Source organism: Eucalyptus grandis, chromosome 10 (genome assembly GCF_016545825.1).
Source record: "Eucalyptus grandis isolate ANBG69807.140 chromosome 10, ASM1654582v1, whole genome shotgun sequence".
Taxonomy (NCBI): domain Eukaryota; kingdom Viridiplantae; phylum Streptophyta; class Magnoliopsida; order Myrtales; family Myrtaceae; genus Eucalyptus; species Eucalyptus grandis.
The window spans coordinates 5,676,636-5,699,793 of record NC_052621.1 but is presented as its reverse complement, the minus strand read 5'-3'; the positions used below and the strand labels follow the sequence as shown (position 1 = coordinate 5,699,793).

General features: G+C 37.6%; 2 protein-coding genes across 2 annotated transcripts; both read right to left on the bottom strand.

Moving 5' to 3' along the window:
* Positions 1-1,397: 1,397 nt before the first annotated feature.
* Positions 1,398-7,154, bottom strand: LOC104421358 (J domain-containing protein spf31). Its single transcript, XM_010033267.3, has 9 exons — positions 6,960-7,154; positions 5,383-5,473; positions 5,227-5,287; positions 3,771-3,848; positions 3,352-3,425; positions 2,942-3,055; positions 2,745-2,852; positions 2,193-2,231; positions 1,398-1,938 (listed from the first exon to the last, which is right to left on the bottom strand). The coding sequence occupies exons 1-9, from the start codon at positions 7,049-7,051 to the stop codon at positions 1,852-1,854; spliced, it is 744 nt and encodes a 247-aa protein (XP_010031569.1). The 5' UTR covers positions 7,052-7,154; the 3' UTR covers positions 1,398-1,851.
* A 6,958-nt stretch (positions 7,155-14,112) lies between these two features.
* Positions 14,113-16,423, bottom strand: LOC104421356 (protein FAF-like, chloroplastic). Its single transcript, XM_010033266.3, has 2 exons — positions 16,273-16,423; positions 14,113-16,055 (listed from the first exon to the last, which is right to left on the bottom strand). Exon 2 carries the CDS (start codon positions 15,997-15,999, stop codon positions 14,455-14,457), a length of 1,545 nt encoding a protein of 514 aa, XP_010031568.2. The 5' UTR covers positions 16,000-16,055; positions 16,273-16,423; the 3' UTR covers positions 14,113-14,454.
* Between the last annotated feature and the right edge of the window lie 6,735 nt (positions 16,424-23,158).

Sequence of the window (23,158 nt, the reverse complement as noted above, 5' to 3'; positions counted from 1 at the left end):
CCCACGGCACTCCACTTAAGTTGTGCAATGGGGGCACAGAGTTTTGAACCCCTCCCCTCCCGGATGAGGGGGTAGGGTGCAAACCAGCGCGTCTACCGCGGGGTGGGTTAGACACGTGTTAAATTTTTTTTTTTTTTTTTTATGACCCGGGAAACTCGTAAGCCAACAACCGGCGAGTAAACCCTAGGGCTCACGGAGGAACCCACCATCTCCGTGAAGCGGGTAAGTTCACTTGCGACGTCTTTGGGGATTCGAACTTCTCCCCTTCGTGAGGGGGAGAAAGCCTGAAGCTAGCAGCGCCACTCAGTGCAGTGGTTTGTTAATTTATAAGTAGATGCAAGTGAAAAATGCCTTACCACATCAACCATTATGGCATTATTTGGTAACCATCCAAATAGTGTTTGATTTTGATTTTTTTGTTCTCGGAAACAGATTTCTATTTTTTTGTTTTCGAAAGTAGATTTGAAACGAAATTAAGAAAAAAAGTTGATTTTTGTTCTAGGAACAAATTTAAGAATCAATACCAACTTTTCTTCTTCTTCTTCTTCTTCTTCATCGATCGCTATCCCGTGGTTGTTGTTTGCCACCATCTGCCGCCGTCCGCCATCCACCGGCAACCGGTTCGGCAAGCTTGCTAGAGGCAAGCCCAGCCACCGGTGAGGTGAGCCTCGTCGGTGCTGCCTCACCTATAGTCCCGGGGAGGTCGGCCTGGCCACTAGCAAGGCTCGACCAACAAGGGCCGATGGCGATGGTTGCCAACTCTCGTTTGGCCAGTCGCTAGTCCGGTGATCAGCCACAAGAAGAAGAAGAAGAAGAATAGGAGAAAAAGAAAAGAAAAAAAATTATTTAAAAATTAAAAGAAATTGATTTGGAACAAAATCAATAAGCACAATACCAAACATAATTCTATTCCAGAATTAGAAATTTTAAACAGTTACCAAACGGTTTAAAAAGCTTATAAATTTATTCCGATAACGGAATAAAAAAAATATTTCTGATCAGAATCTATTCCCAGAAATAGAATCGTTATCAAATACGCACTAGTTAAATGTTTTCTCAAGTTACTGGAGTGTGCCTAAAAATTGTGAACTTCCTAGTCAATTTCATTTGGCCATAATCGAAGTCACTGAAAATGTTAATTTGCATGTTTAAAAATTACTTACTAGAAATTTTAAATCATTTCACATCAGAAAAAGGCTACTCATCATATACGAATGTTAGCAACTAAAGAAGAGTATGGACTGTTCTCATAAATAAGTTACTATGTCAAAATTTAAAATCATACATGAAAAGTGACAAATGGGCGAAATAAAAAGTAGCTAACAGGGTCAAACTCAAAATTTTCCATCTACTCCAGTCAACTTTGAGAAATTAACTGCAAAGAATTTCCTTTCTAATGCAGAGTTAATAGTCGATTCTTATAAGAAACACTTTGATGCTATTAAGTACATATTCACCTTTTCAATATAGTAACTAATCACGGTAAACGAAAATTTTACTTTCGTACTAGTACTTACCTACTTTTCTGTGACAGAAAAGTTGCTAACTTCATAATAACTTAAGCTAATTGCCAGAATGAAGACCCATTCTTCATATAATCGAAGATGATCATAGCTACACCTCAAGGACTCACTTAAAAAGGTTACAAACATATGCCAAAAGATTCATTCGTTCAAGACAAAGCCACAGGGAACCTCTTCAATGAAGAATAAGTACATGCACCAACCCCACAGACAAGCCCCTCTCCTGAGGAGGAGCTAGAGGAAGCCCCATATCTAATAGTCCGAACGATCTTCTGGGAAATTCATTTTGGGTTTGAAAGATCCAAGTTACTGCAGCTGATGATATCGGTCAGCCCCGCTTCACGGGCCTCTGGACGTAAGATTTATTAGGGTCCTCCGTCTTGAGCTTCGGAGGTCGAGTTTCTCCTTTCTTAACCTGCACAATACGTTTAGAAGGTCTATCAAAAAGGCCCCCCTCATGATGAAAGTAGGTCCCAGAGAGTGGGAGGATCGAGGAACGGTCCTGATAGGGTCATATTTTTCCTAGTGTCGCATGGGCATGAACCAATAACACTAGTAAGGATGCAACCGCAGCAAGAGCTAGAATATAATTTTATGTTGTCAGCTCACTCTAAGCTACAAGTGAATCATGGAACACTAAATATAACAAGTCTCAGGATATCTTCTCACCTTCTTTCCAGACTTCATGAAATCCCTCCAGCTTGAAACCTGGCAATTCAGAAGAACCACAGAGAAAATTATATTCTTAATATAGGAAGAAGCTAGTAAACCTTCCAATTTCATTCAAAGTCAGCAATGCAAAATTAAGACAGTAGAAATGATGTAAAAGTTGATGCCTTATCTCTTTGTGAAAGCAATTACACCATACAAAATGTGAAACTAAAACAGAATATCTTCCAGAGATCAACCACTGAGTCACCAAAAAAAACATTCCGGGCTGCACAGAAGCCCGCACTGCAAGCATTCATGCACCAGCAATTGCCATATTAGCTCTTAGAAAAGCCAGCTTCTTTAGGATGGTAGAGTAACAAAAGACTAATTCTGGAGATCATACAAAATTGATTTGTCACAGGATAATTCTACAATCAAATTACTCCCATAATTGAATTACCTATAGATCTAAATAGACCTACTCATGAGGTTCCAAGCAAAAATAAGCATTCGGTGCAAGCCCCATGTATCGAAACTACAATAGTAGGTTTAAAAGTAAAGAAAGCGAACCCGTTGTTCTCTTGTTCCTTCCCATTGTTCCTCATGCTCCCGCTTTCTTTTCCACATCTCTTTCTGTTCCTCTTCATCCTTCTTCAATCTACCTTCCTCTTCTGATATCTAAAGAAATCAACCAAAAGTAAGGCATCGGTAGAAGGAAAAAGATTCTAGTGCATGAGCACAAGGCTGGGGAAGAGCAGCACACATACCCTCATCTGCATTTTCCTACGCCTCCATTCTTGTTCTGTTAGTATCTCTCGAACCTTCAATTTCAGTTCTAGCTGAAACTCCTCTGATCGTTCATGAATCTGTTCATATTTTCCCTGCACCATATGAAAGACACAAACCACTCTGTGAAATTATCCAGCTAGAACAAGAAGCGGCAGATTTGGGGGGAAACGGTGAGTCAGAAGATTTCGATTTTGTAGTTGATCAAGTATTCTTTCAATAAATTACTAAAAGGAAAAAGAAACTAAAAGAATTTCATCCCCAAAATATATGAAAAAAATGGAAGAAACCATATTGTCAAGTTTAAATCAAGAAGTTTCATACTGAGTGCATCTTTTCTCTGAAGTGGTGTAGTAAAATTTCAAGCATATGCAAGTGGGAAAAGACATACCTCATCAACCAAAGATTTAATCTTAGAAGCTGTATCTTTCTTCAACTGTTTCTTCCTTTTTGCTCTAAGTTCGTCTGCAGTTGCAAATTCAGTATTTTGAAAAACCCATAATATTGGAAGTAATAAAATCTATTAGGCAGCAGTGTAATACCAAAGGAACCTTTAATACATAACACGAAAGAACATACTATAGCCAGATGTCACTTACCCATAAATTGCATTAAATGCATGAAACATGCAAAATATGATCCATTTGCTCATAAATAAGGAAAAAAGATTCCAGGTGATCACACGATCCAGAACCAATAAATTTCAGTTCATGTTAGCACAGCAAAATTTACTTATTTGAAAAGGATTCCATGTGGACAAATGAGCATGCTTAGAAAGAATTATAAACCAAAATAATTATTTATACTGACCTTTAGCAGCCATAACTTGAGAAAGAATATAGTCTCTTTCCTGTTGATCAAGTAATAGTTGCTGGGCTTTGGCTAAAGCTGCTCAGAAAAAAACCACCAAAAGGAAATTAGATCCATTTGTAGAAAAATAAAAAAGAGGTGTCATCCAAGCTAGCTGAGAATGAAATGATATATTCTGCATCCCACCAACCAGCAAACACTACAATTTAATAACTAACATCATGGCTGATGTATCTAAAAGTCTCCACATGCTTATGAATACACTCTCAAGTCTTAACTCAAAGAAAACAAACCCAGACCGATGAAAAGTTTCATAATTTCTCACTTTTTTGTTGTGTCTTTGAGCAGAATATGGGTAACACCAGACAAAGCACATCAAAGTTCAAGAATTGTACCACTAAGCCGTTTATTGATGCTTGCATTGGACTTCATCTCATCTCAGCAACTAACTAAGTCCTATTCCCAGAAAAAAGGAAAAATAAGGGCTGATAGCTCCAACTCATATCTCATTTTATTTATCACCGGTGGTCATGGCCTAGTGACTAAGGCTAGCAGAACAAGTAGCTCATCAATTTCAATTTGATAAGAACACGCAAAATGTACTGCCCACAAAAATAGACCCTACTTTCACTCTAGTTGAACCTCAGCCCCCTAAAGAGAAGTTCTAGTTAAACACTAACAATCTGCCAGTATCTAGTCTGAACAAGCCAGACTATGGCTAAATAATCTCTAAAAGTCACCTCCATAAAATGCCAATGCAGACATAGGTGCAGACACAGGTGAAACTTAAATCAGCTGCCTTTTTTCAGTTTGGTCAGATAAGTCAGTCACTTAAAAGTGTGAACTTTCTAACAATATGGAGTTCCTCATGCAGAAAAATAATCCAGTTCAAAGGAACATAATTCTTTAAGTGCCCTTCTCAATGCAGGAACTCAGATATCTATTGGAAACAGTTAATTAGACAGAAGACAGATGTAAATCATGAAACCCCAATTTATCCACCATAGAACTCAGTCTTGCATGTTTCCTTGCTCAATATCACCTCTCTTATAGGGTTTGCCATTTTCAGAAGTCCAATCTCAAAGTGATACCCCGTGCTTTAAGAGCATTTCCTTCTAAACAAGTCCAAGTATATTACATCAATCCACCAATGACAATATTTACTCTCCTCTAGACAACAAATCCCTGCATTCACCTTTTCAACCCAAGCAAAAGAAGAATAAAGGAAATGCTTTTGTCTGTTGATTGTTCCTGTTTTATTTGGAGCGACGCGAACAACATCATGACTTAAGGTCTTAAGTCCCTAAAAATATCTAATCTAAGGAACATTACAATATAGGACCGCTAAGCCTTGATTTCATACTTGGAAAGTTCAAAGCATTTCCTATTGTCATCAGATATAATTCTTGATTAATCCAAGTACAGGTCCCCAAAAATGAAGCAATGGAACTATTACCTCCAAATGCTTCCTTCGCTTGTGGATGTTTGCACTTATCAGGGTGAACAAGCAAAGACAACTGAGAATGACAGGAGTCAAATGACAGACTTGTGTTAGAGCTTAGGCAATCAAAAGTAGACAGATAATCATTGTTAGAAAAGTAAAAGTGGATACCTTACGATACTGCTTTTTCACGTCCTCAGGTGACGAGTCAAAGGGTAGATTAAGATACTCAAACGGATTCAACTTGAAGCATGAAAGGATCCTGAATTTTATTTTTCCCATGAGCATTAAAGAATACGTCAAGAGAATAATGAAGACTCATCAAAACAAGCAGTGACAGTTCAGTAAATTATTCATGTGAAGCCTGAACAAACAGAAGATTCAACAAAAAGAAAAGGACAAGGGCCTTTCATCTAGTAATAAGAAATTGAACGCAATGACCTTTCTTTTGCGAAGTGATATCCCTTGATGAAATCACCATATTACAGGGGGTCAAAGGATAATATAGGTTGTTTTTGTCTAGATTCTTGTGGGACATTCAATAATCTTAAGATCCTGTTATCGTATGGAAGCTATCCAAAAGGAGATGTTCTGTCCACTTTTTACTTCCTTTGCAGGTGGGGATTTTAAATTAACTTTCTTCTTGAATATGATATCTCCAGTTGCAGTCGGAAGGTTGCTAACAGCATTTGACAATGATGAGTTCAAGTTTTCGGTCCAAAGCCCAGAATCCCTCTTGCTAGTTGATTCATAAGCTCCTTCACTTTATATAGTTTCTCAAAAAGCTGCATCTCTAAAAACTTCACTGAGCTTTTATTGATCAGAGATCCCAGAGTAAAATTCAGGAAGCAAAACTTTTCCAGGCACAAAACTAAAACTAAGCTATGTCCATCTCTCCATGCACGAAGCACATAATAATCTCCGCATCTAAACTCTGCAACAGGTTATGCCGCTATCGCACTAGCCAAAAGAAGCTCTCTTTTTTTTTCATGTTTATAATCGTTCATATTATTTAGTTTCTAACTCCGCAGGACCACGCCTGAGTGAATTCTTTCTGCGTAAATTCAGTCAGAATCAAATTAATCTGACATGGTTTCCAACAAACGTATCAAATCAAGGTACTAACTCCCCATCATTGCTTATGCCCCACCCAGCGCAACCCTCATTCAACTGATTAGCTGAAGCAGCAGCAGCTCAGCTCATCTCACGCTTCGACGAGATCACAAGGACGCCGATTCCCCAGAAACATAGGCCTTGACAGCCAGACTCAACACCCTCCCATTCGCCTCTCTCCTCAAATCAATCCTCGAACTCGCAAATTCAACGAACTACAATCGCCGCTCGAGATTCGCTCGAATCAGATGAAAAGGTATTCCCTTTGGCCCAATAACCGAATACCCAACTCAATTTGCGACCGCGCAACCACTGAGAATCCAGTAATCAAGCTAAAAATCGCAGCAACGAAGCGGGTGCAACTTCCAGAAGAAAGAATGGACAAGAACAAGAACAAGAAAAGGAAAAAAGCAATCGCCGCTCGAGATTCGCTCGAATCAGATGAAAATGTATTCCCTTTGGCCCAATAACCGAATACCCAACTCAATTTTCGACCGCGCAACCACTGAGAATCCAGTAACCAAGCTAAAAATCGCAGCAACGAAGCGGGTGCAACTTCGAGAAGAAAGAAGGAACAAGAACAAGAACAAGAAAAGGAAGAAAAGCAAGCAACTTTGCGGGGAAGAGAGAGAGACCTGGCGACCTCGTTGTCCCTCTCGACTTCGCTGACCTCGGCGAAGAAGGTCTTGAGCAGCAAATCGTCGTCCGGCGTCGCCGTTTCCCCCATCGCCGCCGCGCTCGCCCTCTCGGCGTCGGATTCAATTCGATCGCCGTCGCAACGCACCCCGGAAAGAAAGAGAGAGAGAGACACACAGAGGGAGAGAGAGAGAGAGAGAGAGGAGAAGACGATGCTCAGTTCGCAGAAGCTACGCGTCGTTTCGTGCTCGGGCTTCCTCCTGCGCCACGTGGGCTTCCTCGGCCCAATTCATAATGCCGCGCATCGGGCCCCCTCGCAGAGGCCCAATTTCGGAAACAGATAAATTCGGCCCACGTGAAACGAGCGAGCTCCGGTCCGCTAGCTCGGGTGAATCGCAGGGATCAGTCGAGTCGAAATGTTCAGATACCCCGTGCTGATGAAAAAGAGGAAAAGAAGCATTTGCATGAATTTTTGTATCGTAGACCGCCGTTACCATTTAATCTGGAATCCCGTCTCGTCCTGAAAATTATTTATAATTCAATGCTGATGTATAGGACTATGGTACTAATGTTTGAATGCAATTTCCCATTTACCTAATATGAGAGATTTCGAACTCTTTGACTCCAGCTTTGTGTGAAATTAATGGAGGGTTAGAGATTTTGTACTCTGGTGTCGATTGATCACATGGTTTAAGAGGTTTTGGACCGTTCCAAAGAAATCATGGGATACATGACGAATACATATTGCCAAAAATGAAAAAGTGCAAGGTAAGTGAATCGGAGTGCATATGCGGTATGTTAGAGATATATTTAGAAGATTTCGTATATTTCTCTTGATTGGTCTTGATGGATTGTAATTAATATTTTACTACTTTAGATAGTAATCATGTAAAACTCATAAACAGGCCTATGTACTCTTGATTTGATAATGTATAAAATATTATGTTTCTCTCTTTTTCATCACAATTCTTAATTTGGTACCATAGCTTTATTGTTTTTTGAGAAAGCGCCTATTAAGTCTATTTCATAACAATGCCAACCGCATTGGCTGTGTTTCTTTGCTAGCTTGCAACCTTCTGTAGCCATTTGGCATTGTTGACAAAATAAACACCACCACTAGATTTGCCACCCACAGACAAACCAAGTCTTAAAAATTCATTGCAAACAGCCGCCGAATGCAACTTCATGTGCTGTCACGCTTGGAATCCACCAAGCTTGTTGCAATAAAGTGCTCTTGTGACGCCTTCGGGTGCTTGTTTTGGAAAATAAGCACCACCATAAGCATCACCATCCTCTAACAGACAGATCTTGGTGACCATGTCGCCGTCCATTATCTCACACGCTCTCACACACCCTGTATGTCGGATTTATGTGTCCTCATGCGTGCTATGTCTACATGCACCAATTGCTTCTCCATCGCTAACGCCATTGCTAACGTGCTTTTCATGTGCCCGATAGCCCCAATTAAGCTGACGTCAGTCTGCCATGTTAGCTTCCCATGTTAGCCCTTGCCACATTAGCATATTGTTACGTCATCGATCTACATTAGCCTTTGACCATTGATTGTTGAATGGCGTGGATTTACTGTTGACCAACATTAACCAAACTTTGACATTAAATGATTTAGTCAAACTGGTCCGATCGATTTCGAGACTATATCTGACCAATTCAGGCACTTTCCAACAAGTTCGTGGCCATAATATGCACTTTATTTGTTTCAACACAGTAGATTGGACAAGGAATGTAAAGAAACTAGTACCTAAAGAGCACACATGGAGAGAATAAGGCAAAAAATGGACTCAACACGTTGAAATACTTTAGGAACTAATTGGTCAGACATAGTTTCAATGTCCAATTGTCATCGGCTATGACCTATGCAACATAGAGGGATGGACAACCATCCCCAAAACCAAGGTCCACATGCAAGTTCATTTGCCATTGCTACTATCATAGAGGTCTCTTTAATAAAATGTCTGTCACTTTCTCTTTAAAGGATCTTTATTTCATTCTTCAAAAATTTGGTACTTCTAGCTCCTTTGTCCTTTTTGCTATGTCTATTTCTTCATAAAACTATTGATTCGTGGTTTTTAAATCTGCTTGCTACAATCATATGATTTCAAATTCTAATTTGTTCAATTAAAATCATTCATTTCATATGCACTCATTCTTCACATAGGTAATAATAGTTCCCAAATGAAAGTCAGCTATGTAGGAAACATTTCAATATTTACATTATTCTTACTTAACACATTTAAACTTCCTAAATTCTCCATAAATCTGATTTCAGTAAAAGAATTGTGTGAAATTGATTTTGACATTCACTTCTCTTTTATGGTTGTCATGTGTAGGTCCACGAATAGGATAGGCTATCGCAATTGGCTGTAAAGTGGGGTGCCTCTTTGAGTCATTTCCTTCAATATTCCCAATTCTTTTGCTAATTGTGTTACCACAGTGTCATTTAAAACTTGGCACTAAAATTTGGCATTCCCGATTAGATCATGCTTCTTTAACTAGATTTATATTTTTACAATAAAAAAACTAGATTTATAACTTTTTTTTTCAAGAAGTCATTCAGGTTCTATTGATGATACATATTTTGATTGTCTACCTTGTAAATTGGAAAAACATGCCTCGTTGTTTGATCTTAGTAAATTTGTTTCTCAGGTTTCCTTTGATCTAATTCACTCTAAAACCTGGGGTCCATCTCCAACCCCCACTATTGGAGACTCTCGTTATTTTGTAATTTATGGTTGATCATTTTTATTATACTTTATTTTATCTTATGAAGAATTGATTTGAACTTATTTGTATCTACTATGAATTTTTTTCATGATAAAAACAATTTTTTCTCAAAATATCATAACTTTTCGTACTAATAATGCCACGGAATATGGAGACATCAACTTTTTTAAAATCCTCTACCAAAATGGTAATATTGTTCATTGTTATTGTCTAGGAACTTCCCAACAAAATGGTTGAACAGAACGTAACCATAAGCATATTTTAGATGTCATACACACTTTTTCTAATTTCCACCTTTTGTCCAAAACAGAATTGGGGAGGGCTTGTCTTACTAATGCGTACACTATTAATTGTATTTTGTCACCTATCATAGGTAACATTTCTCCTATGAGCGCTTGCATAGTAGTGTTTTCAATTATAATCTTCTTCGAGTCTTTTGTGTACTTGTTTGTACATTTTCTTCCGCATGAATGGACTGAATTAGAACCTTATGCCTGTTAGTGTTGTTTCCTTGGGTATGGCATTAAGCAAAAAAGGTATAGATGTGATCCTATTTTTAACTGTTTTCGTATGTCTTTTCATGTTACCTTTTGGGATTATGTGACGTTATCATATTTTCATCCCTTCAAATCATCGGATCATGTTCCCCTCTTCACTAACACTATGGTTGATTTATTCCTAGAAGATCTCACATCTTCATCCAATTGTGAATCTTCCTCTCTAGAAATGTCATCTTCTTCTAATCTTGATGTCAATCCTTTTGGCAATACCACCTTAGTAGCTTTTGATGTATCTACTCCATCCACAGATTATTCACTAGCTAACAATCTATCATCCTTTGTCTATTGTTTCACAAGAGCAAGTCAACCTTCTATTTGACTTCGTCATTACCATTTTTACTCGATCATTACTTCACTTTCAGAAACTCACACATGTAGAGAAGCTAGTATGAATTCTCTTTAGGAGCAAGAAATGGCATATGAGTTGTAGGTCTCAGAAAATTTTCATACATGAGATTTGTTTGATTTTACTTTCAGTAAATTCTTTGTAGGTAGTAAATGGGTATATAAGATTAAAAGAAAGACACATGGTACTGTGGAATGTTTCAAATCTTGGTTAATGGTGAAAGGTTTCACTAAGGAAAATGAAATTTATTATGAGTATACTTCAGCTCCTGTTGCAATCCTTACTTCTGTTAATAGTTTGCTTGCCATTGCTGCGATTCAGCACTAGTCTTTGTTCTATATGGATCCTAAAAATGTATTTGGGAATGGTAATATCATTGAGAAAGTTTATATGGTGTTCTCCCTAAATACACTCGTCCTTCCAATGAAGTGTGTCGATTATGTCAAGTATTATATGGCTTAAGGCAAGCTCTTTGTACATGATATTCTGAGTTTAACTCAATCATGAAACCTCTTGGCTTCAAATCCAGTCTTCATGACATGCTCTTTTTGTTTGACATGCATTTCGTGGATATATTATGCTGCTCTTATGTGTAGATGGCAAGGTTATTACCAATGATGATCATGTTGGCATTTCAAAACTGAAGCAATATGCCATTCAACAATTTGAAATAAAATATCTTAGGTGACCTGGCTACTTTTTAGGCTTGCAAGTTAATTCAGATTCCTCTAGTTATTATCTTTCATAAGAAAAATATGTCATTGATCTTGTTTCTCAAGTTGGACTCACTAACAACAAAGTTTGCTACAACTCCTATTGAGACTAATGCCAAATTTGATACCAAAGATGAGATTCGTCTTTTGAATCCAATACCCTATTGATAACTAGTCGGCAATATTGTATATTTCACTGATACTAAACCTAACATTGCTTATGCTTTTCACATTGTTAGTACATGACCGCACCCTGTACTACTCAATTTGTTGCAATCGTTCGAATTCTTCGCTACATCAAGAGTACGTTATTTCCTGACCTTCGCTTTTTTGCTCATTCTACCTTGCAGTTGACAACTTATTTAGATATTGATTAGGATGGTGACCCTTAAGATCATTGCTCCACTATAGGCTGCCATTTTATTTTTTGGCAACTCACTTATCTCATGGCGTAGTAAGAAACATACTACTATCACTCACTCTAGTACAAAAGTAGAACATCAAGCTCTTACTAACATTAGATCGGAGTTACTAGGGTTACAATAGTTGGAAGAAGACATGAGAGTGCACTGTAATAGTGGAACAATTATTTATTATGACAACCGAAGTGCTACCTAGAATAGCACATAATGATGCTTTCAATAAATGCACCAAACACATTGAAAAAGACTGTATTTCATCCGATGCCACGTTCTTCATGGCACTATTCAACTTATATCTACTTCATCTACTAAACAAATTGTTGATGTCTTCATGAAGACATATCCATCCGGTAATTTTCTAAATATATTCTTCAAACTCAAGTTGACCTCTTTCAAATAACTTTGAGTTTGAGGGAGGATGTTATCGATATATTTAGAAGATTCTATATATTTTTCTTGATTGATCTTTATTGATTATGATGTTGCTAGCTCAAATCACCTAGAAGGGGTGAATAAGTGATAAAATAAAATGTTGACTTAATTAAAGCAGAATATAATAAATCAAGATCACCGTATGCATGAGTTCTAGATTCTAGAACAAGGTTTAGAATTTGTAATGCTGTAGAATGAACTTTAAGAATAGCCTATAAGTGTGCAATGAACTTTAACAAGAATAATAAGAGAATAAAGATAAGAGAGATTGCACACGAGATTCTATAATGATTTGGTTTAGATCAAGCCTATGTCCACTCTTCATGCTGACAGCCTTCTAATTGAATTTCACTATATGATCAATAAGATATTATAACTTTGAGTGCAAATACTCGATGGTAAATCACACTTTCTCACTAAGTCATTTTTTTGGTATTTCTCTCATAATCACAATCGTTTAAGCACGCTAGGACATGTGTATAATCAAAATTCGCTTAAACTTTGGAATTATAGATTCTATGCCTCATCTATATTTTGCTCCTTAGCACCATGGTGTCCTTATATACTCCCTTACTTTCAAAGTAGCCATTAGATAGCTTCTAGAGGATTGTTTTCCATTTTTGGCTGATGGACAACATTGTGTTAAGAAGATATAGTGATCGAAAAGTGATAAGGATATAATCACCATTTGATTCTGATTGCCCATACAATCGAGATCTTGGTTTTCATAAGTAGAGATTTTTTGGTTGGAAAGAGCTTGTATTCATGATTGATTCACCAATCAATTAGATTAAGTTAATCAAATATTTCTTGGTGTAGAATCCAAACTAGATTTGCTAGCCGTTGTAGAATCTGAGATGATTTCATTCTGGATCCGTTTCCTTTTAGATGAACGCACAAATTTCATTTTGAATCAAATAAGTATCTATGAACTAAGAAAGTCAAGATGTGAATAGAATGAGATCTTCTTCTCTGAACAAGAGAATCTTGGAAAATAAGAATTGAGTTTTGTCTATGTCTGACTTGGTTCCGTGTGAATGCTGAGGATTGTTTAAACATCAGGAATGAAAATTCTATGAGACAATCAAAGTTAAATAGAAAATTTTGTCAACTTCAAAATTTATGGGAGTTTTCTCTAATAGATTATACTTAGATAGTTATCATGAAAGGCCCGTAATTAAGCTCTTGTACTCTTCACTTGATAATGTATAGAATATTGTGGTGCTCTCTATTTTATTCATCACAATCCTTAACTCAGCAAAAAATGGATAGGCACATGACGTCTAGCCAGCCTTGGTTGGGGACCTTGATTGATTTGTAAATTAAATCAAAGCGATTTGGTTGGTTAACATACAACACTATATTAAAAAGAAGGCAATTAATCAGCTGATTGACTTATATGTTATGGGCAACAAAGCAAGGACAGAGATCTTCATAAACGACATGTCGAGAATACGAAGACTTTCTGTTAGATGTTGAATATGACCTTATATATAATAGCCAATTTACAGGGTGTTACATCTTTTTGTCATCTTTATAAGCTAGTCTAATATACCTAGAATTACTCGACCCATATTTTATCCGGTGAAATATTACTTGGAACAGCTTCTTAGACGTTAACCACGTATATGGCTTTTGCCTTATTCCTTCCACACCACAAAAAGAATCACCTTTTCTTTTTCGTTCCAGCAACGCGATCCCACTGAACAGTGTGGATGACTGAATACTCTTTTGAGGGACAACTTGCTTCCACCAGGTTGTTCATGAAGCAATTCATTTTTAGTGGATGACAAAAGAAAATATCCATCACACCCTTAACCGACAAGAAAACATCAAGAAAAAGTGGGGGATGATGTAACCCCAAAAAAATCACCATTAGTTTGGGACAAACCGACGCCTGTCAAAACCCCAGTGGCCAGGAGTCACAGAAAGGCAAATTAATCACAAAAGTAAAGGAACATCATAATAATCAGGGGCCAAGCTACATATTTGAAAGTCTCTATTGAAGTCAAAGATTGATCTCAAGATCTTGTTTGAAGACTTTTGTATCTTTCTAGTTAATACAAGGACACAACATGATAAAAAGAAGCTATGTATTATAACTGACGACACATGATTCACATGATTCTCTCTGATCTACGTGAAATCAAAGCCAAAGTGCCCTTTCTCTCTTCTTTCTTCTCTTATTTGACTGCACAAAGTTGTGATGTGAGAAGAGAAATAAAGTGGGAAAATCAGAGTCCCAAGGGGAACAAAAGGAAGGATGCAAATTATGTTTTTCAGGATGTGGCAATGCAATGGGGCTCCCAGAACAGAAGAGACCTCCTGCCTTCCTTGCAACTTTTAACCCCAGAGGCCCAACAATCTGCTTCTTGTTCTTGATGTTGCTGATCATTCGAAACAAAGCTCTTCGTGATGATGTACTTGTTCGAGTAGCTTTTAAGGGCAAGGGTTTGTTGTTGGTCACTACAGATTGGGTTGACTATCGTGGTCACAGCGGCGCTAGCAACCGTGGATTTGGTCCGCCAAAAGTACTCATAAGCATTGAAGGACGGCGGTGGCGGCTCAGTGACCACTCGGGCCACCTGAGCTAGTAGTGGAAGCGACTGCGGAAGGAGGATTGGGTCATCTTCTTCATTGTCCTCCTTACCACTAAACTTGTTAGGCCATGCGGTGTTCCTATTAGCTAAATCCATGGGCTTCTTTTTCATCGTAATTGCGATCTTATGGACATTATTCACATCCCCACGGGCTAATATATTTGATGGAGCTTCTTCATTGTCCTCCTCCTCCTCCTCCTCCTCCTCTTCCTCCTCCTCCACCTCTACCATTTCTTCATCTTCTCCCACTTCTTCTTGCTTCTTGTCGCTCTCGCCGAAACCCAAGAATTCCTCGTTGAGTTCTAATACCTCCTCTTGTTCCTCCTCGCCTTCTCCTGCTGCTTCATTGCCATCAGCGACATGCTTGAAAGCGCCGTTCATGTTGAAGGTGAGGAGGAGGCGGCCATCCTGGCGTTGCACGCAGAAGTTTTTCTCTGAAGGGATCGAGATGGCCTCGAGGACCAAGCGCCCATTGTCCCTATGGGTTTGCATGCGGAGCGAGGCCCCGTCAGAGCGAGAGAGCCAAGGGAGCGGCGGAGGGAAAGACTTTGGCTGATGCCTTTTCTTGCCCAACCCCGCGTAACTGCTGTACTTTGCGAAGTGGAGCTGTTGATCTTGATCTTCCTGCGGCGATTGCAGCTTTGCCAGATCTTGAAGCACGGTGTCACTCTCCTTGTCATCTTCGTCCGGGAGATCGCCCATCTCTGATGCTGGGCACGAGGAGAACCTGTCGGATCCTGTCTCAGAGCCAAGGCTCTCCGTGCAGATCTCAAGGCTCTTCTCGCTCAAGGAACTCGCAGATCGCCTTACCAGAGGGTGAACATACGGCGGCGGGGCCTGCACGGACGGCTCTTCGCGCTTCTGGGATATGATCGAGCTCCAGATATCGAACTGGCTCGACTTCTCCAGATCCCGACTCTCCTTCCTCTTATCCTCATAGCTGTCTTCTTCATCATCTTCTTCAGAGGAAGAAGATGAGTCTGCAATATGGGCAAGAGCATTCTTGGAGACCAACCCATTTTGGGAGAGCCACTTCTTGGAGGACATATCAGCGGATAGAGTCCGGCGCAATGAAGAGGTGGGTATGGTAGGCTTAGGCTCAGATCCAAGAATGGTGGTGATGCCTTGCTTTTCGCCGACCACCACCCTGGCTTCTTCATGATGATGGACCATTGCTTTCAGAGATGGAGATAGACCAAGGCTTTGGCTTAGAAAAGCTGTCATATTATCTCTCTCACTCTCTCTCTGATCTCCAAGAAAAAGCTTTGGCTTCAGATCAGCTGCAGAGAGGGGAATGTTAGGAATAACAAGTGAGATAGGGCAAAAGAAGAAACGAACTAGAACATGCATGAATTGGTGAATCCCAAGAAGCAGAATCTACACTGAGCTATCGAACAAAAGATCGAGTTACAAAACCTTGTGATATATAGACAAGCATTTGAGTACGTGGTATCAAATCATGATACAGACACACAGTGAGGGTGCGTGCTCACTTACCTCAAGCTGATAGAAGCAAGAGCTTCCAAAATTCTTCTGAGGAGTTGAATTTTTTCCTTCTTTTGAATATTTTTTCTCGAGGGGAGGATAGGGAGATGGAGGGGAGGACACAGGAGGAGAAGATGACGTCTCTGAGGAGGGAAGGGTTTTGTGTGGCCGATGGCAAGTGAAGGGAGGGGTTCCGGGGGTATAAAAAGGAGCCCAAAAGGCCTTTGGAATCGTGTGCAATGGGACCCCTCCTTTGAAAAGACAGCTCTGTACGTGCTTCGGAAAAAAATATTGCAAACTTTATTGGTATGCACTCATTTGTATAGGTATCTAACGTGGTGTATAAATCAATCATACGGCGATGCTAAGTAGTGCTAAAATTTGTGCATATATTAATTGGATAATGACAATTTTTTGTGTGAATGCTGAGGCAGATTCACAAAATCGAGCTATGATTGTGATAAGATGGACTCTTGTTGAGTGTTGAATGTTGAATAATGTGACCTACATATGTACATCAAGTTTCTTGTTGTATTAAAGATCATAGATTTAATTTTTGTATGGAATGTGATACAATTTTTTCAATATGAACAATAACATTTATCATGTATAAGTAGCATTGAGCGTAGCTAAGGTTTGAACAACTAGCCCAAAATAATTTCTCAAAAGTTGAAATTATATCCTAGATAGAAGGTTTAAGACTGATTCTCTCTATTTTTTTCCTTATAATACGATCTTTTGTTTTCCAAATTATTAATTGTGAAATTCTAACTAGCTAAATCTTCCTAAAACAATAGCAAAATCAAAAATTTGATTATATAATCTCATAGATGAGTGATGAATCTGAAATTTTTCTTGGAATTCATTTTTTCCCTACTGTAAAACTGGAGTTATTAGGCCAAGTTTAGGAGGAAGAGGTGGTTTGAGGAATTAACCGATTCATCCTAGAATCGACTTAGAATTGGACTAACCACTAAACCGATTAAGGGACTGAATCAAATCAAATGCTCATTCCTAAAAAGAGAGCTCACATGCCCTTATTGTGCATATCGCAGAATGAATGCAAGGCCCCATTCATTTGAAATTATGTTAGTATAGAACATAGGCATTTTCAATAGGGAACTAATCCCTAGATAGAATCCATGATGCACCTTAGTGCAATGAATTTTTCAGATTGGCGTAACTTCATAGAATCACAATGCGTTAGTTTGCTAGTAAATTACAACGCGTGTAACATATGCACCTAAGGGATCAATATGAATAATATATGCATGACATAATCGATCTTTTAAATCACCTGCTCAAAAGGCGAACCATATACTAAAAGCATGAGTCGAATGATTGCTTGATTTCTTCGTCGAGGAGACATGTCTTTTTATGATTAATTTTTCTTTTTTAACACCTAGGGCCGGTGCCTCCTAAAACCATAGTCTATTACCCCGTATGGAAAAGCAAGAGCTACTACAAAACGATAGACATTTACCAATTTGGAAAAGTTGAAGAAGAGAGAGAGAAAGGGAGATGATGGTGATTGGTTGGAAAATGGCTTAAGGAGGAAGCAAAATGAAGCACTTTAGGAGCCCCCAGCATGATTGGGTGGCTAGACGCCATCATCACTAGAATCGTTGTTATATAAAAGAATCAATATATATATATATATATATATATATATATATATATATATGACATATTTTATGCATTCAACACATTAATAAAAACATGCTCAACAATGAACATTTATATTAAAAAAACATAGATTATTAATTAGCTGCTTAACTAGTATTTAAATAACGGAAAAAGTCTTTCCTTGATGATGCACATTTATATGAACCGGATCAATCTCAATAGTTGCTCTTGAGAGTTCCACATAAGTCTCACATAGCTATATGACTATAATTCTACCCCATCTATAGAAACGGGTCTAGATAGGAATTTCTCTTAGAGAGTACCCGTCGATAAAATTCTTGAAAAATGAAAAAAAAAAGGGGGCAATTCAATAATAATCAAAAGGAATCATGTATGTAGAAACGAATTGAAGGTGTCACGTCTCACTGGACCGAGCTCTCTTTTTGCCTTTGCATGGGGCTGTCGCTTCTGCCTATCTGAGCCTTTTTCGTGTGTGTGGGTGAGAGAGAGAGAGAGAGAGAGAGAGAGAGAGAGTATTTCTAAGCTGAACAAAAAGTACTCGTGCGATTTATACCCAGTAAAGTGCCAAAATAAACCCACCACTCACTCAAATTATTGCAATAATACCCTAAAAAAAGGTGGTGATGTGGTGCACTTCGAGAGAGAGCCAAAAAAGGGAAAGAAGAAATCAAAAGACGTGTTTTTTCCATGGTTTCGCCTCAAACTGAGGAAAGTGTGTCCGAGACTACACAAAGTTTTTTGTGTGACGGGTCTCGTCTCTGCCTATAAAGCAATACCACTCAATCCCCCACGATCTTATCTACTTTGGTTTTTGTTGTTGGCCTACGTATATAAGCGAACCACAAGGGAAACACCCAAAAAAATAAAGTGGAAGAAGAAGAAAACTTGGGATGGGGACGCCTGAACAAGCGAACCGGATTTCACAACTTGCATATAGAACATAGTACACCTAGTGACTTGTAAAATAAATATAAGATGAGAAAGGATTAGACAAAAAAAAAGAAAGAAAAAAAATGTATTAATGGGATTATTTGAAAATTATTTCAACCATTTAAAATTCTTCACCATAATACATCTCAAAAAAAGAAGAAATGGGTATCCCATGAAGACTTTGGATGAAAATTTTTTAAGTTAAAAGTCCTCAAAAGTATAAATAGTAGAGATTATATATAACTTAACTGCTAGAGGTAATTGCTCAGGCTTTGAACTTATAAGTATATGGTGACAACTTGTTGTTCGTGAGATTTGGATTCAAGAGATCCCTTTAGGATTGAAATACCATGAGCAATAGCTATGACTCAAATCAATCCAGAGGTTTTACAACAGGTTTTATTTTGGGTAAAATCCAATGATGGTTTCTTCAAGTTGCCCCTCCCCTCTATTTTCATCTATGAAAACAAATCACTTCCATTCAAATGTTGCGAAATGGCAAATTACCATATCATAATGTCAAAATTGCTCTTTAATTTTACACAAAGGGGAAAAATGCGAACTTTCCATGGAATCATTGTTGTTAGATCCACCTTTTTCATCATTCAATTTTCAATTTTTTTCTATGTAATCATTGATGTTGGATCCGTCTTCTTTCAATCCCTTTCAGATCATTCGATGTTCACAATATTTAATTAGAATATTTACAGATGGAATCGAGGGTGATAATGTTACCTGTAATGCTATTATTTTGAAGATTAAATCATTCACCGTGAATTTGAAATATTCCAAAATTAATGAATATTTGATCAATAAAAAGTCTAAACGATATCTTTTTCTATTGTACAGAAGTATCTTTTTCCTTGGTTACATGTATTAGAAAATATCAAGCTTAGAGAAGTGTTGTAGCATCGGCTTTCTATGTTTAAAAAAACAGAGAACTGCATATACATACGCTTTTAATTTATCATTAATGACCAAATTAAAAAGCATACTACTTAATCAGGATATATTGGGTATCCAGCAATTAAAATTATTCATAACAAGGAAAATAAGAATATCCATTATCCATTTGTATTCTGTGTGCTTGCCCGACAAGGAATATGATAAAGAAAAAAAAAAGAGAATTAATCAATTTGATAATGATGGGTGGAACAGAGGACCAAACCAAAATGAGTGGCTTGGAGGGTGACAATATGACAAAGGTTCCACTTCCGATGGAATTCAAAAGTCGAGATAAAATGGACCGACGGCATTAATTAAACAATAAAAATTATTCATCCAGAGAGAAAAGAAAAAATACAATTTAAAATGACAGTTGGTGAAGGAATTTCTGCTCAATCATGGAATGTCGGAAAGGAAGTTCCAAAGGCAAAAAATCCAAATATTTAATTTGGATCTAGCTACCATGATTTTTTCTAGGTATTTGTAGGCTTTGACCCTCAAGTTAACGGGGCTAATTAATTTGAATTTTATTTCATTGTGCTGATGCTCCTTTTTCTTCTCCTCCTTTCTTAGTTTTTGGTTTTGATCCTCATGGAGTTGTACAATGCCATAATTCAATTCAAAATTTTAAAGCATCTAATATTGATTTTCTATGAATTTATATAAATTATATATATAGTCTTTCTCCACTATTATTTCATATTTGCTGCTTTTCATTTATTAAGTTATCAAGTTGAATTTTCTAATACAAAACAATAGTAAAAAAAAGGATCAAGAGTTCATATAAAATGACCGGCGTAATCTTTGTTCACTCAAATTCCTCTATATCTAATAGTAATTCTTGACCATGTATATTTATATGTTTTGGACACCCTTATTATTTAGAAACAAGCACATAGTACACCGCTGAAAACTAACTATATATATATATATTCTTGGAATTGCCATTTTAAATTCCTTTTTTTTTTCAATCCTTTTCGTCATCCAGTGAGATCGGGATCATCAAAAAGCGAAGTCAATGAATTGGGGCCACGCGCCCATAAAGATCGCTTACGATCCATGACAACCACTCAAAAGAACTTTTTACTTTCATTTTACTACTTTCCCTAGCACAGAACTCCTTTTCTTCTCCCTCTCTCTCTCTCTCTCTCTCTCCCTTTTCTCATTTTGAAGAATTTCTGAACATTTAATAAAATAAACATTAATAAATAGATACTTACAGGAGCCATGGTGGCCTCTCATACCCATGTCGCCGCCCACATTCTGCTTTTCTCTCATGTGAAATTATTATCGTAACCCGAGTCAATCCCTTCTCGTTAATTAATTAGTGATTTAAATAAAACTAATCCATCCTATTCTGGAGGTAATCAATATGAAAATCCCCTTAATGCAGCACCAAATCCTAAAGTGGATAATTTAATATTAAAGGATTTTATAGGTATAATTCTAGCCGGATGAATCGATACGGAGTTGACTTATACCAATGTTTGGATTTTGATATTTCATAGAATCCGAAGTGCCTTGGAAAGCCCTTTTGTATTTTTCATCGTCAACGGTCGGTGCCCTATTATAAATTCTAAAGACTAATAAATAGTCCACTAATATGCGTAATTTTAGTTGTTAATTTGCCTTGCACATAAACCGAGCATGAGTCATTCTCTACTCAACTCGCACTTGCTTAGCAATTTAAAGGACAAAGTTCACAGAAGGATGTCAATGCATCGGAGTCGTCAGCTTTTAGAATTTAAATACTCGATATGAAAGTTTTGGGACTTGAGCGCATCATCTGGATAAGTTTTGGGACTCTTACTGCAATTATCCAAAAAGTATATGTCCACAAACTTCATCTTGAGTTTAGGTATCTGCTAATATTCAAATGGTCTCATTGATGGGTGTCTCTTGGCCATTTGTTAGGTACACTTAGCGAGGAATATTTTGATTTTTCTGAAACATTAATAATAAATAAGAAGAGAAAAACAGCACATCTGAAAAAAAAAAAAAATTCTTTGATTGCTTAATAGGTATCGAGAGATACCCATTAACGAAATCCATGTTTAAATAGCTGGCGCATGTGCGCAGAAGGTATAGGATGCACAATTGTACAGTTCCTGAGATCGGATATTTAAAGGTTCGTGGACATTACCACCTTAACAAGGTCGTACTTAAAAAAATTAATAAGCGACCAAGTTAATTACAGAATAGTCATGCCTAATCGTAATTACTGAGTTCAGCGAATGTGGGTCACCATTCAAATCAAGATCACAGGATCGAAAGCTCATTCTTAGACTCGAATTCAATTTTTCTCAAGCTTAAACTCGCAAGATCTTCATAACTTTTGTGTTGCTTATAATTTTTTTTATGGACTTTTATATGGTATGTCGACATGGCATAAAAAAATTGCTGTACAAACCGGTTTAGACATCAACACGAACAGGATTTTTAGTCTTGATAATTGTATTCATTCCCTTAACAGACGAGAATTTTCATTTTATATTTATTTATGTGAAAAATGTGTTTATGATGAACTAAAACCTGAGTGCTTAAGAAGATAAAAACTTCTATTTTCATGCGAGAATTCTTTTTGTACCCTCGGAATGCTTGAGGACCATATACATCGCGTAAAAATCGACATATTCGAATTATAACGAAAGTAGACGAATCGTTTTGTGCCAGAGCACGCGTGTAAGGACGGGGAAAAAGCTACGACAAAAGCGGAAATGGAATTTGGCATCAACGTTCACTGAAAGGAAAAACATTAAAGGAAAAAGAGAAAATCAAAGGGAATTTGCCGTGATTAGACCGATTTAGATTGGATCACACAGGTGGCGCGCGGTCATTGGACAAGTGAGAGGAAAGGACGTGCAATGGGAACTTGCCACGTAGTGGGTGGGGGCCAAGGAACTTCACGAGACGAGGGAAATTCCTTGAAATGTTTCCCAATGAACAAATTGTCCTTGAAATGGAGACCAAGCATTTTGTGCGAAATGACAGCATACGATTCCCTTTCATCAGTTTTTTTTTTTTTTACTAAATTTATTTATTTATTTATGGTTAATATATCATTTGATGTTTGATTCTTAAACGCTAAATTTTCATTTATCTGTACAATCAGCTCAAAAGAAAATTATTCGTGTTTTGAAGTTACGTGACGTGATGAATATGAATCACTTCTTCGCGTCGTATCTTTAAAAAACGATGATCACATCTGTCGTGGATATGAAATTTCACATGTTTCATCAACTCAATCAAACTTTTTGTGGTCTTTGTACATGTCGCATGTGAAAGGGACAATTGGAAGTAGAGAGTTCGACTCAAGTTACATCATGTCTATAAAAAAAAGGTTGATATCACTAAAACCCCAAACAACAAATTTATC